We start from the raw sequence: 21,819 nt of genomic DNA, 5'->3' as shown, positions 1-21,819 counted from the left end.
TTGTGATTGTATCGGTCGCATTCTGTAGAGTAATGGAGTTAGCTCTTAAGTATACAAGCGAACATGTCCCATGTCCCATGTCCCCTGTCCCCTGTCCCCATGTCCCCGTGTCCCCATGTCCCCTGTACCCATGTCCCCTGTACCCATATCCCATGTCCCATGTCCCATGACCCATGTCCCGTGACCCATGACCCATGACCCATGACCCATGGCCCATGTCCCATGTCATGTCCAGGATTGCCGTTTCAGCCAAACATAAAGCTATTTATGAAGAAGCAGCAGTAAACAAAGCAATTCAATTCAATTAAATTCAGGTCAGTTTTATATTTACACCATAAAGGGAATTTACACACATTTTATATGGTAAAGTAATGAACATAGTGAGGTATTAAGAAATATGAAGCCGAGCCGTAAAGAAATAAACTTTATGTATGTGAGCGGTGGCCAAAGTAGCTAGAACTTTCTGATTGGACACCGCCATGGTGTGAGAGAAAAATCACCCCGAAAAGAAACACGAAAAAAATCGACCGAAACGTCACTTTCTCTGATAGAATCTTGCCGTGATTTACATTAATGGTAAATCGGTCTTTTTTCTCCAAAAAATTACGGATTAATTGTACTTGTGAACAGATTGGACTTTTTCTGGTTTCCATTCGTGACTGCGACTGCGACTACATATGTATTTCAAAATTGAGGTAATAAATCAAACACGTGAGACCATTTTAGCACATTTCCAACACCGAGAAGACAGTTGAAAATACAAAGCGTATCGGAGTGTGCTTGAAAGACTTCGAGGTGTTGAAAATGTGATGACATGTTGTCTCAAGTATATGTAAATACTTAATCGAGACTAAAACCCAGGATAAAATAGAAAAAAGTACACTTTACATCTATCCTACTTAAGATCAGGAATCCAAACCATCACGGTTATCATTTCCTTTGTTTTAACTTGATAAAATGCTACGTCACATTTCAAATTATTTTACCAATCTTATAGCGGGAACTGATAAGACTACTGCTACGTTTTCACATAACTTACGATAAAACCCTGGAGTAAGTTGGCAGAACTTTCGAGGCATCGCTGACGCCCTGATTCATGTTAGTCCCGCTAATCTCACTCTGCTATTTACTAATGAAGCCAAAAAATTGCTCGTGTACACATATAGTTCATTTTCAGTTGTAACTTGAAGCACCTCCCTTATCACATCACTGTCTCCGCTTGGCGTAATTCTCTCTCACTGGCTCCAGCTCCTTCTTCTCCTTCACGTTCTCCTTCTCCTTCCTCTTTAACATCTTCCCTGTTAACATCTTTCATCTTTTCTGTGGCTTGAAGTCGTCTGCAAAAGAACCACGACAGAAAGAAACATACCAAGGTGATGAACTTACACGTGACGAAAACTCCCACCACCACTTGCGCCAGTCCATCATGGTCGTACTCCAGACAATGGCCTCTTCTACCGCACCTGTAATTAAAAACCATTCTAACCGTTCCTAGGGCTGTCACGCAATTCAACATTCCATAAGGTAAAGAACTGAGGTGAGGCTATTACATGCCCACTCTAACAATAGCTACTCTGGTTTGTGGAGGGGTGGTTAGCCGTGAATTTTTACTACAGTGGTACTTCTTGATGGTACTAGCTTTCATTACAGTTTTCCTATATTAAAATAATCCCTTTTGTATGGCATCTCGTTCACAGTGAACCTGAGGTACTCTTGCCTCGACACTCTCCAAAGAAGGCGCTCGATTTGTGTTGCACCAAGTTCTTCTTTGACCCACGCAGAATGGTCCTTTAATTTGTTTCTTAGCAGCAATGAATTGAGAATAGGATCCTGTTCCAACGCCAGGCATTCTTCCAGTTGCAGACACTTTGGCCTGCCGGTTAGCCCTCTAATCAAGCTTTTGCGCCATATCTAGTGATATCCAAGGTCTTTATTCAAGAAAACGAACTCACTTCAGTGTTCACGCAACTAAAACACAAAAACACTGCTGCACGCTGACACAACAACAAACACAATTACAGCAAAACGACAAGGGGAGCATATATAATTACTTTGTGTTCCAAAGAATGCATGTCTTATCCAGTAAAGCGCCAAACACAATAGGTCCTGGAATAGCTCCCAGAATTCTGATAAGATCCATCTGGATACCTAACCCGTAGGACCGCTGAGCGGGTGGGACACTCCTAAAGTAAGCAAAAAGGTGTTTGATCAAATTTCGCCTTTCAAGTTTTTTCGTTTTTAATTTGTAATGATATGCTTGTTAGTATTACAAAAAAGAATGGTTGCTAGCTCCATAAAGCGGGTGATAATGGCAACATAGGTTGATCGAACGTCATGCTGTCATCGCTTATCTTTCTTTTAAAATGCTTTCCCCAATCTTGCCCTGACTGAAGAAAAATTTTCTTCGAACGTGATCTGCACTTCCCTTTTAGTACCCTCCCCTCTCTACTCTGCCCATTACTCTCTAGTCAACCGATCTTTATTTCAGTTGATCTATCTTTGTACTACCTTAACTGGCTGCCTGGCTCCACTAACCCCTATGATTATTCCAGGCAGCCAGCACTCCATTTAATTTCAATTTTCTTCTCTTTCAAAATGTGCTTTAATTTGCGAGAACGTGTACAATAAAGATTTTAGTTGTTCTGTTTGTTGAAGATGCTCATTACAAACCTCAAGGTGACTATATACCCTGGAGTGCCATTCAGAAAAGTCATGAAAGGCAATAAACCGAGAATCGTCAAAAAGATCAGGCGGTTGAGCCCGCAGTCAACAGCGCAGATGCCTTTCTTCGCTTCTCCTGATGTTTTACCAGTTTTAGGGACGCAGGCGCAGTTGGAGTAGGAAAAGGAACCCTGATAGAAAATGACACAGAAAAGGATTACAAGATAACAACGAGCTCAATATAATACAGTAAAGATATAAAGTACATAGGAATAGCTTTCACAAAGCTTCGTACCTCGTTTGATTTGTCTCCCTCATTACAGCCAGCATGACAGGGCGAAAAATAGGTCAGCGACCCACCGCACACAGGAGCATAATTTACTCCAGAACAGTTACAGGCGTGGTTACATGGTGAAGAGAGTTGGACTGGACCCGAGCTATAAAATTTAAGACGAAATTAACCACGTAAATCATATATGATATAGGCTTGTGAACTGTTTTCTTTAATGAATGAATAAAGTAAGAAAGAAAGGAAGAAAGAAAGGAATGGAAGAATGAACGAATTAAAAGATATCAGAATTGGTAGACAGATAGAGGGATGGACTTGGATGGACGGACAGACGGACGGACAGACAGACGAGTTGACGGAGGGATGGATAGATTGACGAAGGGACGGACGGACGAATGGATAGATGGAAGAATGCACGAATAAATAGATAGAAGAATTGGTAGGCGAATGGTAGGATGGACTTGGAATAGACGAAGGGACGGACGGCCAGACAGACAGACAGACAGACAGACAGACAGACGGACGGACGGATTGATTGCTTAACGGACGAACGGACGAATGGATGGACGAAGGGGAGGGATCGACGGATGGATGGACAGATAGATGGATGGATAGATAAACCTCTTACCTGTTCAGATGTTGTTTATTAACACCAGCAATATTTGGAGTGTCACATTTGATGTACAGAACACAGGCACTTGCAAGTCCAATTACAGTTACAACTAAACACATCCTGGCAGCACCAATCAAGCTTAATTTTTGGCGTTTGACGATATATGCCCCTGAAACAAGAAATATAAATAGAGGCTATTTCAAGGCGGTGAAAAGATATGAATGTTATTAAATTTTTGAGTCGTAAAAACAACAGTTTTTCACGAACGAGCGCGGCGATTGAGTAAAAAACTTGCTTTTAGAGTCTCAACACAAGAAAATAAATACATATAAGTACATGCATATCGTGTATGTTTTGCTCACCAGTCAAGTCGCCAAAGAATGCACACGTTAGTGCTATCACGCCGTACAAAAAAGCTGCTTTCCCAGCCGGTAGATAAAACTGCTTTTCAATAACCTTTGGCATGAAAGCCACTGAAGCTGAGATGTAAAAGTGTTCAAAGCAGACACCCAATGTAATGAAGACAAATGGAAGGTGTGAAAACAATTCTTTTGTTGCCTTGGGAAGATCTTTGAGCTTGGTGTAGCCAGCGGTTACGTATCCCTCTTCTACGTCTTCTTCATTGGGCTACGAAAAAAGAAACACCAGAGATTGCATAGTTTAACCTTTGATCTTTAAAAAGGAGACAATGGCATTTCTAACCAGAGATGTTGTTACGCTACAGCCGCTTTGAGTCTAATTGTAAGTTAGTTGGCAAACCAGGTCCAGACAACATCGGGCCCGAAGTCATGAAAGCAGATACTGAGGTCACTGCAAACATCATGATCAACCTGCTGCAGGATGCGTGGGAGAAAGAGCTTACCGGGAAAAGGCAAAGGCAAAGCTTCCCAAGAAAGGGAATCTCAGCGACTGAAAGAATTGGAGAGGAATCCGGCTTCTACCCCTTCCAAGCAAAGTCTTCGCTAGGTTGATTCTGGAGAGGATCAGGAGAGCTGTGGACACCAAACTGAGAGAGTAACAGGCTGGATTCCAGGCAGGCAGATTTTACACGGATCAGACAGCGACTCTCCTCATCATTATCGAACAGTCACTAGGATGGTAGTCACCGTTGCATGTCAATGTTGTTGACTTCAAGAAGGCGTTTGAAATGGTGGACAGAAGAGTGTGTTGGAGAATCGTGAGACACTACGGCATTCCTCAGAAGATGGTAAACATCATCAAGAGCTTCTATGAGGATACCAGCTGCAGATTCATCCACAATGTTGATTTGTCTGTACCCTTCACTGTCTACACAGGAGTGAGACAGAGCTGTATCCTGTCCCCACTCGTAATTGACGGGGTGATGAAAACAACGATGGAAGAGCCAAGAGGCATTCAATGGACCCTCCTGCAGAAGCTGGAGGAGTTAGATTTCGCCGACGACGTTGGCCTACTGTTACATACTCGGGAGCATATACAGGCCAAGACTGAGAGACTACGCGATGTTGCCAGGACGACAGGTCTCGAGATCAATGTCACAAAGACCAACAACCGGCTAAGAATAAACGCAAGCCAGGAAGCTCCCATCACCATCGACGGTCACGCCATCGAAGAAGTTGATCGCCTCACCTACCTGGGTAGTATTGTGAGCAAGACAGGAGGGACAGATGAAGACATCAGGGCTAATATCAACAAAACACGTAAGGCCTTTGCCACCCTTCAGGCAGTATGGAGGAGTAAGAACCTCAGCTACGGTACGAATTTGACACTAGTCAACAGCAATGTCAAACCAGTCCTCCTGTGCGAGGCAGAAACCCGGAGGCGCACTAAGAACTTCGACCACAAACTACAGGTCTTCCTCGACACCTGTCTCCGTCCGATGCTGCGCATCTCTAACCAAGAACTCTTGCGAAAAACCGGGCAGGACCCCTTTATCGTCACCATCAGAACAGAAAGTGGAAATAGGTCGGGCATACCCTACGTAGAGAGCAGACAAGCATCATCCGCCAAACTTTGGATTGGAACCCGCGGGGGAAACGGAAAAGGGTAAGACCAACCCTGACATGGAAAAGAACTCTGCAGGCAGAGCTAAGGACCATCAGCATGACCTGGGAGGAGGCGAAGAAGACAGCTCAAGGTCGAGAAAGATAGAGGCTCGTAGTCAAGGCCTTATGTTCCAGAGGGAACTAAGAGGAATCAAGTTGGCAAGCAAGTTAGCAAACTCCTAAGAAACGTTAAATGCACCCTACAAGAAAAGAAGAACATACAACATCCATCAAGTTTAAGTGAAATTTAAAAAGCAAACTGATCGAATCGTCAGCATATGCGATCAATTTTAGATCTCAATTTTCAGATTAAGATCTAAAATGCGATAAAGCTGTGATCAACCTATGGTTAAACTGCGATCAAAATGCGATCAAAATGTGCTCAAGATCTAGATGTGTTCGTGTTTAAACTGCCATCAGCTTATGTTCCAACTGCGATTAAGTGGTGTTCACTGGAGTGTCGAAAGTAGGTCGCATTTGCTTTGGTGTTGCATTACTATGCTACATGATTGCCTTAGACAACTCACGCGCGCCACTTGATCACCCAATCAGAAATAAAACCGAAACCAATCGTGACTCGCTCACACACGTTTCCTCACACTTCGCGTCAGCTACATGCATTTACTTCGAAACTTGATTAGTTCTTCGCATTGTCTGTGTCCTTTGTAATTGGTTTTAGTAATAACCTTAGTTTTAGCTCTAAACAGCGTTCTGATTACATTCCAGTCACGATAAAACTGAGAGCAAAATGCGCTCAAACTAGAAATAGACCGTCATGTGCAGTGGGGAAACTGATTTAAGCTTGGCATGAAGCTACATAATAAAACTGCATTTAATTATCAATTGCAACCAACAAGCAAGTGAATTGAAATTACGCTCCTGACAAAGCAAACTTTAGCCAAGCAACAATCACGGACATAAGTCCTTGGGACGCTGATGTAATGATACGAATTATCTGTGTTTTACAACTGAAGCTTGAAAAAGCACTGCTATCCCTTTAAAAACGCGTTGCTGTTGCCCCCTCTCGACCCAATACGTTGTTGAAAATCATGTAGGAGAAATTGCAGGTACTAGTTTTCAACATTGTGGGTGGGGGAGGGGTTACGCAGGTAAAGTTGTATTCGCATCTGGCGTCTCCCTTGTTCAGTAGAAAAAATTTTAAGAAGGCTTCACATTTAAAAAAATCTGCGAGAAAAATGATAAACCACGCTAAAAGGACCTATAAGCAACTCTAGTAAATTAACTTACCAGTTTGGCTGTGGCTAGAGATTCACAGAGCTCTGTTTCCCGCTGCTTCTTGGTCGAAGGAAATTCCTTTGGGAATCCTAACAGCCAAATGCTCCAAAACACACAGATAGCACCAAATATGGCAAACCCTAGCCACCAGTTCCCAACCCAACGTGTATCGTGGATTGTCAACGAGGTCTGGACACCAAGTTCCACAAACATTGAAAGAAACTTTGAGACACACACGAATCCAACAGTGGCACCTGAAACAATTACCAGGAAACAACATCTGAACCAACTGACTTATCAAAGGTTTTATAATTAACAATTAGATTATGGGCTCGATATTTCTATCGCGTGATAGTTGACTCGGGCTGCGCCTTCGTCAACTATCACGCATAGAAATCGAGAGCGAATAACCTAATTGTTTTAGTATAAATCTACTAGTCGTTCAAAACTTTATCTAAATTCTCCTCACAGACACGGCTCGATAAAGGAAAGAAGCGGCCTTCATTTTGTTAACAAGCGCACACTGCTACGCTACTCACTATCTACAACGGAATTCTTTTACCTCACTTAATTGAAGAAGTTACATTTAACAATCATTCCACGAGCGCGCCCCGATGGATATGAGATGATAGAAAGCCGACGAGGCGCTTAGAGCCTTGTTGGCTATTATATAAGAAAATTCTTGAATTGCATCATCCAATGATCCAGTTTTTAATTATATATAATTGCTATGGCCTTAATTGATCAATAAACAGCGAAATTATAGTTAATGGAAATATGGAATGCATTTCTAATTGCACAAAGATCAGCAATTACCTTGTATCAACAATTACCATGACAACTAAACTCACCTAAAATTCCACAAGCGAGAAATATACCCACGTACATTGGTGACACATTGACGCTGACGTTTTCATCCAAATATGGAATTCCCAAAGCGATCATCGGAGTACAGCCACCTCCTGCTACAACCATTCCCAGAATGAACAGCGCGTAGTAAAGAGTACTACCGCCGGTGGTTTCTTCTTGGCAATCACTTTTCCCGCCAAAATCAGTGCGATTTGCCATGCAAAGTCCTGAGTCACTTCCACTCAAAGTGGCATTTGTGACGACACCTAATATAAGCGAACCATGAAACTGTTAGAAACATTAGCACTGCAATTACTATTGTTACTTGTTTTAATATTGGAACTGGTACTGGCATTGGCTATGTATCGTAGTACATGTATCGGTTTTAATCATCATCACCATCAACATCAATATTATCATCATCATCATCATCATCAATAACAATAACATCAACATGATCATCATCGACATTATCAATATGATCATCAACAACATCAAGGTCCATCAACATCAACAACATCATCATCATTATCAGCATTATCAACATCATTAATATCATCATCATCAACGTCTTCAACATCATCAGCATCATCTAAGTTAGATCATGGTCTCTTCATGTCAACCATGTAGCCAAGTTGTGTCATGATGGACATACCTGCTTCGTAAGGAGACGAGACAAAATGAGGCAGCATGAAAATAAAGAAACCCACACCCATTGTGAACACACCCCAGGCACAGAACGCTGGCTTCTTTCGTGAGCCTCCGAGGTAGCTTATCAGCGGAGTTACGATCATGGCTGCTACGTCATAACTGCTGGTCACCATGCCCATCATGTAACTGTAAACAAGTGCGGTTTTGAGAATTAAAAATTCACTTATGCAAACTACAAGATCTACCGCAATCTTCCGGCTAAACACTATTGTATTTTGTGTTGATATTTCTTACTATTTCCATTATACACCGCTTTCAGTTTTTAAGGATGTTCGGATCAATAGGCCACTTCCGAGTTGTCTTTTCCCTCTGTGTCGTGAGAAACCATTCATATGAAAATGAGTTCCGCCTACAGGTTCATTTTTATGCAAATCAAACTCGTTTTCACATGAAAGGTTTTACATGCGGACTGGTTTTGAAACAGAGGCACAAGGTAACTCGGAAATGACCTATTGTTTGTGAACATCGTTACTGCGCACACAGGTCACACCCGCGTCATAATAAGCGGCCACGCGCTAAGACGTCGTAAAATGAACAACAATAATGCTTGCGGCCACTGCTAACACTGTGTAGATGCAACGATTTTGGATGTTCGCTGACCACTATTCTTCATTTGAAAGATCGCTTCCTCTACCGTTTTTCTACGCTTTGCGAAAAAAATTAACTTTAAAATCATATTATATTGGAACTTTAAAATTATTTTATATAAGAACTTTACTCTTTTTCTCTCACGAACGATCGAATTCCGCTTTTTTAAGCCCTTTGCTGTATGAGGGTTTCAGGATTTAGTTACTGATATGCAAAAGATTACAACATTTGGAGTTACTAACGCCGCGTCAACACCCCTAAGAATGGCGCCACAACACATGTAACAATATATAGAAAAAGAAACAATGTCGTCGTCATCACGAAGTCTGAAGAGAGTTGGTTGTTGAATTCAGAAGATGCATTTTGGCATAGTTAAAGTGCTTCATCATATGAATGCCGTGCCACTCGTTTGTACAGTATTTATTCGTAATCGGAATTTTCGGCGGCGCACTAGGACCATACTAGGAGTTTTGGGCGAGCCTTGGTTCGTATTCAGTGGAGCTGAGATACCCACAACGAAACAAACAATTAGGTATTTACCGTTCCCAAAGCATGATATCGTAGCCGTACCAGGTCATTGACTTGATATCGCAAGATATCAGGACAGTAGACATGGCTCCTGATTGGCTAATTAATTGCGAATTTGGGTACGATACAGATCACTAACATCTCTTGTCGCTGTGCCGCTGTTACATTACTATGCCGCGGAAGCTCTCGTGCGCTTGCTTACTCAAATTTGACTAAGAAAAAGAAAATATTAGATAGGTCAAGATGCAGCACAACAGAACAGTTATCAAGCTCACATTTTTGAATTAGCGGTATGTATCTAGCAACAGAAAGTATTTTGTCGTCTGCAGCTTTTGTTTGTTAGTTCACCCCAGGTCAAAGTTTTCGTGACGAGATCAGTTCCAGAGGCGGATCCAGGAGAGGGGTTGAGGGGGTTGCAACCCCCCTTTTGAGCAGCATTTTTTTTTTTTTGGTTATTTTGTTTGATTCTTCCTACAAATAATATAATAAAATTGTTTTTTACAAAGTTGTTTCACTTCCACCATTCGACTGCTTTTCAAGTTTTGAAAAGATAACGTACATTTCGCGACTACTGTGGAGGATATTACTTGCAAGAAGGTCGTATCAGGATCGCATCATCAGACAGGATCAGATATAACAGGCGGCATGAACAGGTGAAATTCATTCAAACGTAAACGAGTGGGATTGGGACCAAGCGAATGTTTGAGTATTGTTGGAGTGTGTTCAACGTTACACAGAAAATGAAGAAAATAACAGATTTTTCTACAAAGAAATCAGGTAAGTTCGTGGTTCAGAACAAAGAAATATTAGACCTTGCTGAGAAACTGGGAATCGTTGAAGCTATTTCCAGAAAGACAAGCATGCAGAGGAATCGCTGAAACATTCCCAGTTCTAGTCCAATTGATCATTACAAAAAATCTGTGGCTATTCCCCTTCTTGGTTCTCTGATTAGTCAAATGCAAGACCGATTTTCTGACGAGGATCGCCACGCTCATCACTTGCTTTATTTAGTACCCTCAATCATAGTTAAAAACACCCTGGAGCTATCTGAAGCAACAGAAGGCATGCTGTTCTGGGAGAATGACCTTCCATTTCCTAAATCCCTTGGGAATGAGCTGCGAAGATGGCAAACGATGTGGCAGTCAGCAGAGAAGGAACTTCCAAGCAATCTTCTATTAGCACTTGGCGCGTGTGACGAGGATGCTTTTCCAAACATCCATCGTCTTCTGCTCATTGCGTGCACCCTACCAATCAGTAGTGCGGAAGCTGAGCGGTCCTTTTCGCTCATGAAACGGATCAAAACCTGCACCAGATCAATGATGTCTGAAGAGCGCTTTTCAGATCTCACTGTTATTGCTATGCATTACCCTGAGAGATTCGAGGTAGACGAGATATGCGAGGCCTTTGTAAAAGCTCATCCTAGAAGACTATTTCAGGCTACGTTGTTTGATTAATGAGGTATGTAGAGAAACGACAAATAACTATTGATGATACTGCTGTCCCTTTCAATCATGCATTATTATTTTTGGGTTCCTGGTTGAGAAATAAGATAAATTCCAGATTTCATATCATGCCTTCACAACTCTTTTGAAGTCTCAGGAATGCTGCAAAAGGCGTTTTAGAGGGAAAAATCGGAAACATTATTTGTTTGTGGGAGGGGCATGGCTCCGGACCCCTTAAGAGCTCGTGCCAGGAGTACGGGGCCGTAACTTGCCTTCCACACCATTGGCGTTAAAGGTTACTACAATAGTGTACAACCCCCCCCCCCCCCCCCCTTTCAGAAATTCCTGGATCCGCCCCTGAGTCCAAATCTTCCCTTGAAATTTATTGATATATTTTTATGCCACTCAAATCTTATTTACCTCACTTGAGATCAATATAGCAGATATTAAGTAGCAGGAAGATCTCTGCAAGCTTGTTATCGCTTTGTTTTGTTCATTGTTTGGCTTCTATATAAACCACTGTCATCGTTTTAGAAACACCAGTGCATACTACATGTAGCCGGCCGAATAAGTGCATCCCTACAACACTTAAATCTCGGTTTCTCCAGAATAAATATAAGGAAATTTTGCCCCACTGTTACTGGATGTTACTATTGGAATGACCTTCCTTTATCTATACGTAACTTAGCGACTAGAAAACGTTTTAAAAAAGCACTCTTCCAGTATTATTTTGCTCAGTATTAATTAATTCATACCTCTTCCTCTCCTGTGTTAACTTAACTTTTTTACCCTAATTATTATTGTCAATTTAACAAAGGCATCTAATTAGCTTGCTATATTTTTGCCCTTTTCCATTTCTCCCCTTACTTGTCTACTTTATATTAATCTTTGTAATTTTAGAATGGAATAAATAAATAAAATGAAAAAAGTGAAAATGAAATGAATAAGAAATCTGACTCGTTATTTTGCGATGTGTATTAAACGCACGCACTAACCTGGAGAAACCAAACCGCTTCTCTATGGTGCTGATGGAACCTGGGAAGACCCCATTAACAACGATACTCTGAGTGAAGAAATACTGACTCAAGAAGAACAAGAACCATTTTGGAGTGTTAAGAAACTGCAGCCACGTTGGTCGAAACCTCAGCCAGCCATACGACAACTTATCTCCAGTCACTGCCATGTTTGGGAGGATTGTGTCGACAAAGCGGGACGTCTTTGTGTTCGGAGGCTTTGCCAAGTTTAGTCACAAATTTGCTTTGCCGGATTTCGCGTAAGCTTAACTTTGGGGAGGAAACGACACCAGTGAACGATGTTCACAAGCGAAATGGCGGTAGTCACGGCTACGATCTAAGCCCTCCTTTATCCAGACCTCGCCTTTTCCACTAGGTCGAACCGAGGTTTCAGTAACACGTTCTAAAACCAAATGCAGTTATTTGTCAAAATTAACCTTTTTGTCCTCTTTTTTGCCAAATTAGCATACAATCTTGGCAAAAATCGACCTTTTTGGACTGTTTGGCAACCGATCAATTTACGTCCTAAGGAAAACGAGCGCGTTTTGAGCCAATTTTACCAAAATTCAGCACTGACGAAAAATTAATTTCTGAGCTAAAATTGCTATATTTTTAGTTTTGAGTTACAGCGTTGGAAATAACCCTTTTAAGTCTTTTGCCATTACGGAGTGATAAAATTTGAGAACTTTCGCAGATATTTTTCCAAAAGCCAAACATTTTTGCATAATTTTCATAATTATATATCTTTTTGGCAACAACTTAGAAACATTGTTTTCTTTGGCTAGAGAAACCATTTAAAATGTCTTATTTTTTTCCAAATGTAAACTTTATGGTAAGAATTTATTTACATTCAGATGGTAACTGATTGCTATAAGTGCTTGATGTTAGGACCATGGAAATTTTCATTGTTACTTTACTCGGCAGAAAGAAAAAGTCGCTGGAAATTTCCCTTGGTTGTTTAGCTCTGAGAGATAAATGTCTGAGGAAAATGCCGGTGACATTTTAGTTTCTTGAAAGACTTAGCATCATTTCGTTCGCAAAGATTGTGCCCCCTTTCGGATTTTCGTGACGATCCTGGGGGCTATCGTGAGATCAGGTTATAGACTATAAAACTGAAAAAATAAAATTACATATTAAAAACGCTAATAAACAACACTTTTTCTTTGGAGTGCTTTAAAAGATCTCTAAGTTAATTTTAGGCTGCTTGTAAAATTTCTTATCTACTCGGTCTTCTACGGGAACTTGAGTCTTATCAAATTTGTTATTGTTTTTGTCCATTTACCAAAAACCTTTCTTTATTCATAGATCCTTTACAAAAATCATAGTTGACGGTCTTTTGGTACCCCAAACATCATTTTTATCAATCTGTAAAGAGTAGTCATTAAATTTCTTATACGTACCACGAAAGCTCGATATGAAGAACATCGGAGAGCATTCTCAACACATAATTTACCGAAACGATTCATTGGGTCCCCCTGCTTGAAAACGACCAAGTGAATACTATGCTGACATTCTCTATTGATTTACATATGTACTGAGTTTTTCAGTACCTGCATCAGTACTCAAACAGTCTGAAGACTGTTCAAACTGTTTGAGTACTGATGTATTGATCAGCCATAAGAGAAAACGCCGAACCTTTATGGCCGTCTAGCCTCTGCATTGACAGAAGCGCACACATTTACAGTTACTCGCGAGTGTTACTGCTCTTCTATCCCTCATATCCAGCAAGATGAAGCGATTAAAGGCTCCACCAAGTGAAAGCTATGAGTATAGTTCTAGTCATTTTTCACAGTTTATTACACTGATAAATAATAGTGCAAAGAAAGATGCCAGTGGGAGTGTCGAAGGAAATGTCCAGCGACATTTTACATATACGGGGAAAATATGGATAGATATTTTGCCTCTGTCAGTTAAATGTCGAAGGAAATTTCATCGACATTTTACAACAGTGCGGGAAAAATATGGATGGATATTTTCACTGATATTTTGCGTGAGTAAAATGTCGCTGGAAATTTCCACCAACATTTTGTTTTTGTACCTAAAGAAACATGCAGTGAAAATTTCCAAGCTTCTCAAAACGACGACAAGCTAGAAAAAATCTTTAGAGTGCATTAATTTCTTACCAAAACTTTTAATTTCTGACAAGAAAAGGTATTTAATTTTTTATCGTTTTTTGTCGATATCTCTTAAAAGCAGGTGAAATGGTGGCAATTTTCCAACAAATTTAGCAGGTATTGCAAACATATGTTTCATCGTGGCAAGATTTGCCCACATTATGGGTCGGCCAGCACACATGCATTAAAGGTGCTCGTTTGGTAAAAAAAAAAAAAAAAAAAAAACGGCGAAAACCTTAGATTTTCTCTGTTTTAGAATATCGCCTTTGGTTTTAGAACGTGTTTTATATGTGGGCGATAGCCCATTTCCGAGTTGCGAGGCCTGGGGCTATTCCATGCGTTTGCATGTAAATGAAATCTCATTTTCATAAGAAAGATGGGCACCAAGACTCGCTTTGAGAAAGAGGATAAACGTAATTCGGAAATGACCTATTGCTACAGAGCTGATCATGAAGAAAGTTTTGCATACGTGATTTAAGATTCCAGTATAAAGAAGCCCATGCTTCTGGTGGCCCGCGGGTTCACTTCTCACCGTCTGGTCGGTCTCTTTCACGCTGTTTGGTTGGTTTCTTCACGAACGAAACTGCGCTGCCTTGCTAAAAAAAATTCTGCCTATTTGTTGGGGACTGGCATTTAGCGCTTGTAAATCAAGTTTGACAGTCAACCTGGCTCGGTTATATTGTTATAGGAACACCTTTTTGTTTGTGAATACGTTTTTGATAGTTATGAGCATTTTCAGAAGGTGCGGGTTTGACCATCTAAATCAATAGAGAATGTACCAGGGTCCTCTAGTAAATCACAGGGGGACTAGGGGCTGGGACAAGGGGGCGTGAGATTGTTCATTGCCGGGAATCTTAATCGGTTCATTGGAGAGGAAGGCATCAGACCTAATTTGTTTAGTTTTGTTGATATTCAGTTTGATGGACCATTCAATGTTTTTTTTTTTTTTTTTTTTTTTTTTTAAGTACAGTTGAACGTCTATTAAGCGGCCACCTATTTTAATAGCTTAAAAACAGCCACCCCATGTTAAGCGGCCAGATATCAAAGTCGCAGTCAGCAATACACTGGAAATAAAAACCCCCATTAACTAGCCACCTCTTTTTTTTGATCGTCCCGACGAATGGGTCTATTTTCCGTACCCCGATCCCCCAAAATTGAACACACGTACCTAGTTCAGTTTGGCTTTGTTTTGAAAAAATGACAGATAAGGGTTCGTAACAGAAAGTAACCACTGATTAACACATTTAAACACAAGTTTATTATTGTATTCACGTGATTCCATGTTGCCTTAAAGCATGCATGTTTGTACTTGAATAAATTGACGTTTCTACTTAGCCTCTTGTTAATTCCTGACCCATTAAGCGACCACCTCCTATTTCCTTAAGGGTGGCCAGGGTTCGTCTGGATTACTTTTATCTTACAATGGAATCCCGATTTTTCGAACCTCCAAGGGAAACGAAAATTGGTTAGAAAAATCGGATAGTCTGAGAATGGGGGGTAAAATTACAGCGTTTGACTGAGGAGAGGGAACGACTTTTGGCTCGAGTTATCGGAAGGTTCGAAAAAATGAGGGTTCGAGAAATCGAGATCCCACTGTATTATGTCTTTTAGCTTCAATTTTTCCAGACTCTTGAAGCAATTTGAAGAAGACAAATCCTGATTGCACGTTTTCCTTCCCACCAAACTTTTTAATAATATTTTGAGTATAAAACGTACGTTCTGATCGGGTGATTTGCTCCTTTGCTTGAGATTTTTGAAAATAATGACAATATCATAAACACTCTGAGTCTACTAACTTATCTTACCTTATAGTACCGTGTTACCGTGCACGGTGTCACCCACAATTCCAATAATCTAGTGAAGTCTAAGAAAAAAACCGATAAACAGTCCCTACGTTAAACCCTATTTAGACCAGTGAATTTGAGATAAACGCTGGACAGAATTTAAAGACAGCTACAAAGTATTTTGTTGAATGATAACATACTTTTCCCCTATTCACATTGTTGTCTCTTTGTTTTGAAATGATTCTTTCTCACTGGCTCCAACTCCTCCTCCTCCTTCACGTTCTCCTCCTCCTTCCTTGTTAATATCTTCCTTGTTAACATCTTTCATCTTTTCTGTGGTTTGAAGTCGTCGGGAAAAGAACCACGACAGAAAGAAACATACCATGGTGATGAATTTACACGTGACGAAAACTCCCACCATCACTTGCGCCAGTCCATCATGGTCGTACTCCAGACAATGGCCTCTTCTACCGCACCTGTAATTAAAAACCATTCCGACCGTTCTCAGGACTGTCACGCAACTCAAAATTCCATGCGGTGAAGAATTGGGGCGAGGCACTGCGTAGCAACTCTGATAATAGCTACTCCTGTTTGTGGAGGGGTGCTCAGCCGAGAACCTTTTTAAATTCTCATAGTTACTTTCAGCTATTTTCTATTAAGATAATCCCTTTTGCATGTGATCTCAGGTCTTAAATCGATAAATGAAACTCAGTTCAGTGTTCACAAAAAAAAAATAATAAAAACACTGCTGCACTCTGACACAACATCAAAATTATTTACAGTAAAGCGACAGGGAAAGATAAAGTCTGCAACCGAGGCAAGGGGCCCATCAGGCCGGAGCTTATCCCGATTTCTGTAGCATGAAGCAACTAGAAATATTTCTACTCCCCAGTGGATGGGATGCTAGTCCATCAAAGGGTTACCCCCAGCATTAAATTCGCCGGTACCCATTCATGGTATACCTGTGCGGAGAGAGGCACTGTGAGAGTAAAGTATCTCGCCCAAGAACACAACACAATGTCCTCGACCAGGGCTCGAACCCGGACCACTCTATCCGAAGTAGAGCAAACTAACCATGAGGCCACCGCACCTCCACACAGTAAAGCGATAAGGGGGGCATAATTACTTTGAGTTCCAAAGAATACAAGTCTTGTCCAGTAAAGCGCCAAACACAATAGGTCCTGGAATGGCTCCCAGAATCCTGACAAGATCCATCTGGATTCCTAACCCATAGGACCGCTGTGCGCGACTAGAAAACGTTTTAAAAAAGCACTCTTCCAGTATTATTTTGCTCAGTATTAATTAATTCATACCTCTTCCTCTCCTATGTTAACTTAACTTTTTTACCCTAATTATTATTGTCAATTAAGCAAAGGCATCTAATTAGCTTGCTATATTTTTGCCCTTTTCCATTTCTCCTCTTACTTGTCTACTTTATATTTATCTTTGTAATTTTAGAATGGAATAAATAAATAAAATGAAAAAAGTGAAAATGAAATGAATAAGAAATCTGACTCGTTATTTTGCAATGTGTATTAAAAGCACGCACTAACCTGGAGAAACCAAACCGCTTCTCTATGGTGCTGATGGAACCTGGGAAGACCCCATTAACAACGATACTCTGAGTGAAGAAATACTGACTCAAGAAGAACAAGAACCATTTTGGAGTGTTAAGAAACTGCAGCCACGTTGGTCGAAACCTCAGCCAGCCATACGACAACTTATCTCCAGTCACTGCCATGTTTGGGAGGATTGTGTCGACAAAGCGGGACGTCTTTGTGTTCGAAGGCTTTGGCAAGTTTAGTCACAAATTTGCTTTGCCGGATTTCGCGTAAGCTTAACTTTGGGGAGGAAACGACACCAGTGAACGATGTTCACAAGCGAAATGGCGGTAGTCACGGCTACGATCTAAGCCCTCCTTTATCCAGACCTCGCCTTTTCCACTAGGTCGAAACGAGGTTTCAGTAACACTTTCTAAAACTAAATGCAAAAAAAAAAATATTTGTCCAAATTAACCTTTTTGGCCTCTTTTTTGCCAAATTAGCATACAATCTTGGCAAAAATCGACCTTTTTGGACTGTTTGGCAACCGATCAATTTACGTCCTAAGGAAAACGAGCGCGTTTTGAGCCAATTTTACCAAAATTCAGCACTGACGAAAACTTAATTTCTGAGCTAAAATTGCTATATTTTTAGTTTTGAGTTACAGCGTTGGAAATAACCCTTTTAAGTCTTTTACCATTACGAAGTGATAAAATTTGAGAACTTTCGCAGATATTTTTCCAAAAGCCAAACATTATTGCATAATTTTCATAATTATATATCTTTTTGGCAACAACTTAGAAACATTGTTTTCTTTGGCTAGAGAAACCATTTAAAATGTCTTATTTTTTTCTAAAATGTAAACTTAATGGTAAGAATTTATTTACATTCAGATGGTAACTGATTGCTATAAGTGCTTGATGTTAGGACCATGGAATTTTCATTGTTACTTTACTCGGCAGAAAGAAAAAGTCGCTGGAAATTTCCCTTGGTTGTTTAGCTCTGAGAGATAAATGTCTGAGGAAAATGCCGGTGACACTTTAGTTTCTTGAAAGACTTAGCATCATTTCGTTCGCAAAGATTGTGCCCCCTTTCGGATTTTCGTGACGATCTTGGGGGCTATCGTGAGATCAGGTTATAGACTATAAAACTAAAAAAATAAAATTACATATTAAAAACGCTAATAAACAACACTTTTTCTTTGGAGCGCTTTAAAAGATCTCTAAGTTAATTTTAGGCTGCGATGCATGTAAAATTTCTTATCTGCTCGGTCTTCTACGGGAACTTGAGTCTTATCAAATTTGTTATTGTTTTTGTCCATTTACCAAAAACCTTTCTTTATTCATAGATCCTTTACAAAAATCATAGTTGACGGTCTTTTGGTACCCCAAACATCATTTTTATCAATCTGTAAAGAGTAGTCATTAAATTTCTTATACGTACCACGAAAGCTCGATATGAAGAACATCGGAGAGCATTCTCAACACATAATTTACCGAAACGATTCATTGGGTCCCCCTGCTTGAAAACGACCAAGTGAATACTATGCTGACATTCTCTATTGATTTACATATGTACTGAGTTTTTCAGTACCTGCATCAGTACTCAAACAGTCTGAAGACTGTTCAAACTGTTTGAGTACTGATGTATTGATCAGCCATAAGAGAAAACGCCGAACCTTTATGGCCGTCTAGCCTCTGCATTGACAGAAGCGCACACATTTACAGTTACTCGCGAGTGTTACTGCTCTTCTATCCCTCATATCCAGCAAGATGAAGCGATTAAAGGCTCCACCAAGTGAAAGCTATGAGTATAGTTCTAGTCATTTTTCACAGTTTATTACACTGATAAATAATAGTGCAAAGAAAGATGCCAGTGGGAGTGTCGAAGGAAATGTCCAGCGACATTTTACATATACGGGGAAAATATGGATAGATATTTTGCCTCTGTCAGTTAAATGTCGAAGGAAATTTCATCGACATTTTACAACAGTGCGGGAAAAATATGGATGGATATTTTCACTGATATTTTGCGTGAGTAAAATGTCGCTGGAAATTTCCACCAACATTTTGTTTTTGTACCTAAAGAAACATGCAGTGAAAATTTCCAAGCTTCTCAAAACGACGACAAGCTAGAACAAATCTTTAGAGTGCATTTCTTACCAAAACTTTTAATTTCTGGCAAGAAAAGGTATTTAATTTTGTATCGTTTTTTGTCGATATCTCTTAAAAGCAGGTGAAATGATGGCAATATTCCAACAAATTTAGCAGGTATTGCAAACATATGTTTCATCGTGGCAAGATTTGCCCACATTGTGGGTCGGCCAGCACACATGCATTAAAGGTGCTCGTTTGGTAAAAAAAAAAAAAAAAAGAAAAAAGAAAAAAAAACGGCGAAAACCTTAGATTTTCTCTGTTTTAGAATATCCCCTTTGGTTTTAGAACGTGTTTTATATGTGGGCAATAGCCCATTTCCGAGTTGCGAGGCCTGGGGCTATTCCATGCGTTTGCATGTAAATGAAATCTCATTTTCATAAGAAAGATGGGCACCAAGACTCGCTTTGAGAAAGAGGATAAACGTAATTCGGAAATGACCTATTGCTACAGAGCTGATCATGAAGAAAGTTTTGCATACGTGATTTAAGATTCCAGTATAAAGAAGCCCATGCTTCTGGTGGCCCGCGGGTTCACTTCTCACCGTCTGGTCGGTCTCTTTCACGCTGTTTGGTTGGTTTCTTCACGAACGAAACTGCGCTGCCTTGCTAAAAGAAATTCTGCCTTTTTGTTGGGGACTGGCATTTAGCGCTTGTAAATCAAGTTTGACAGTCAACCTGGTTCGGTTATATTTTTAATTAGGAACACCTTTTTGTTTGTGAGTACGTTTTTGATAGTTGTGAGCATTTTCAGAAGGTGCGGGTTTGACCATCTAAATCAACAGAGAATGTACCAGGGTCCTTTAGTCAATGACAGGGGGACTAGGGGCTGGGACAGGGGGGGGGGGGCGTGAGATTGTTGATTGCTGGGGATCTTAATCGGTTCGTGGGAGAGGAGGGCATCAGACCTAATTTATTTCGTTTTGTTGATATTCAGTTTGATGGACCATTCAAAAGTACAGTTGAACCTCTATTAAGCGGCCACCTATTTTAATAGCTTAAAAGTAACCACCCCATGTTAAGCGGCCAGATATCGAAGTCGTAGTCAGTAATACACTGGAAATAAACCCCCCATTCACTAGCCACCTCTCCTTTTTGATCGTCCCGACGAATGGGTCTTTCTAGTTTTCCGTATCCCGATCCCCCAAAATTGAACACACGTAGCTAGTTCAGTTTGGCTTTGTTTTGAAGAAAGGCGATGACAGATAAGGGTTCGCAATAGAAAGTAACCACTGATTAACACATTTAAACACAAGTTTATTATTGTCTTCACGTGATTCCATGTTGCCTTAAAGCATGCATGTTTGTACTTGAATAAATTGACGTTTCTACTTAGCCTCTTGTTAATTCCTGACCCATTAAGCGGCCACCTCCTATTTCCTTAAGGGTGGCCAGGGTTCGTCTGGATTACTTTTATCTTACGGTGGAATCCCGATTTTTCGAACCTCCAAGGGAAACGAAAATTGGTTAGAAAAATCGGATAGTTTGAGAATCGGGGGTAAAATTACAGCGTTTGACTGAGGAGAGGGAACGAGACATCGGGAGGTTAGAAAAAATGAGGGTTCGAGAAATCGGGATCCCACTGTATTATATATCTTTTAGCTTCAATTTTTCTAAACACTTGAAGCAATTTGAAGAAGACAACCTTTGATTGCACGCCTTCCTTTTCATCAAACTTTTTGATAACCAGTTTTAAGTATAAAACATACGTTCTGATCGGGTGAGTTGCTCCTTTGCTTGAGATTTTTGAAAATAATGACAAGATCATAAAAACTCTGAGTCTACTAACTTATCTTACCTTTTAGTATCACCCACCTAGTGGACTAATGCAAATCCTGCATTTTGATTGGCTACGCTACTAGGGGACTATTAGTAATAGTCATCGAGTAGCGAAATTGGCGCCATCGAGCGTGACGCTTTCATTCGTTTTATTCCTAAATAAATATTTCTTCAACTTGTATTTGCTAACTTTATTATTACCTTTTCTGTCCGACTAGTTGGGTGATACTAAAACAATTAGACCCTTCGCCCTCAAGGACCACGGGGCAATAGCCCATTCGGCTTCGCCTCACGGGCTATTGACCCGTAGCCCTTACGGGCTACGGGTCTAATTGTTAAATAGTACCGTGTTACCCTGCACGGTGTCACCCACAATTCCAATAATCAAGTGAATTCTAAGAAAAAAACCGATAAACTGTCCCTACGTTAAACCCTATTTGGACCAGTAAATTTGAGATAAACGCTGGACAGAATTCAAAGACAGCTACAAAGTAT

General features: G+C 40.4%; 3 protein-coding genes and 1 pseudogene across 4 annotated transcripts in view; 1 reads left to right on the top strand and 3 right to left on the bottom strand.

Moving 5' to 3' along the window:
* Window positions 1-299: 299 nt before the first annotated feature.
* On the bottom strand, window positions 300-12,574 carry LOC110051996 (solute carrier organic anion transporter family member 4A1-like). The gene is made up of 10 exons (XM_089280188.1): window positions 11,937-12,574; window positions 8,328-8,509; window positions 7,675-7,938; window positions 6,836-7,077; window positions 3,926-4,190; window positions 3,579-3,732; window positions 2,957-3,098; window positions 2,671-2,852; window positions 2,052-2,183; window positions 300-1,463 (listed from the first exon to the last, which is right to left on the bottom strand). Exons 1-10 carry the CDS (start codon window positions 12,122-12,124, stop codon window positions 1,202-1,204), a joined length of 2,013 nt encoding a protein of 670 aa, XP_089136314.1. The 5' UTR covers window positions 12,125-12,574; the 3' UTR covers window positions 300-1,201.
* LOC149096935 (52 kDa repressor of the inhibitor of the protein kinase-like) lies at window positions 9,943-11,249 on the top strand (annotated as a pseudogene).
* A 2,464-nt stretch (window positions 12,575-15,038) lies between the features above and the next one.
* LOC149096934 (solute carrier organic anion transporter family member 4C1-like) lies at window positions 15,039-17,684 on the bottom strand. Of its 2 annotated transcripts, none has more exons than XM_089278820.1 (2): window positions 17,406-17,684; window positions 15,039-16,328 (listed from the first exon to the last, which is right to left on the bottom strand). In XM_089278820.1, the coding sequence occupies exons 1-2, from the start codon at window positions 17,591-17,593 to the stop codon at window positions 16,064-16,066; spliced, it is 453 nt and encodes a 150-aa protein (XP_089134946.1). In that variant the 5' UTR covers window positions 17,594-17,684; the 3' UTR covers window positions 15,039-16,063. The 2 variants fall into 2 exon arrangements, with proteins under 2 accessions (XP_089134946.1, XP_089134947.1); XM_089278821.1 differs by lacking the exon at window positions 17,406-17,684 and adding an exon at window positions 16,979-17,365.
* Window positions 17,685-20,781: 3,097 nt separating this feature from the next.
* LOC110045132 (solute carrier organic anion transporter family member 4A1-like) overlaps window positions 20,782-21,819 on the bottom strand; it is a 37,318-nt gene continuing 36,280 nt past the window's right edge. Inside the window, exon 11 of the mRNA XM_089278823.1 lies at window positions 20,782-21,819. This exon is cut by the window's right edge and continues 311 nt beyond it. The gene's annotated coding sequence lies outside the window, so the exon portion shown is untranslated.

The sequence above is a fragment of the Orbicella faveolata genome, unplaced genomic scaffold (assembly GCF_042242905.1).
Source record: "Orbicella faveolata isolate gen_17 unplaced genomic scaffold, um_ofav_v1 contig_47, whole genome shotgun sequence".
Lineage (NCBI taxonomy): Eukaryota > Metazoa > Cnidaria > Anthozoa > Scleractinia > Merulinidae > Orbicella > Orbicella faveolata.
This window is presented reverse-complemented; position numbering and strand designations above follow the sequence as displayed.

Coding starts and splice junctions, on each gene's coding strand:
- LOC110051996 (XM_089280188.1), bottom strand. CDS start 12,124: ATGGCAGTGACTGGAGATAAGTTGTCGTATGGCTGGCTGAGGTTTCGA. Junction 8,510..11,936: donor AAGCGGTTTGGTTTCTCCAG/GTTAGTGCGTGC, acceptor ACTTGTTTACAG/TTACATGATGGGCATGGTGA. Junction 2,184..2,670: donor GGGTATATAGTCACCTTGAG/GTTTGTAATGAG, acceptor TGCTTACTTTAG/GAGTGTCCCACCCGCTCAGC.
- LOC149096934 (XM_089278820.1), bottom strand. CDS start 17,593: ATGGCAGTGACTGGAGATAAGTTGTCGTATGGCTGGCTGAGGTTTCGA. Junction 16,329..17,405: donor AAGCGGTTTGGTTTCTCCAG/GTTAGTGCGTGC, acceptor TTTTAATTACAG/GTGCGGTAGAAGAGGCCATT.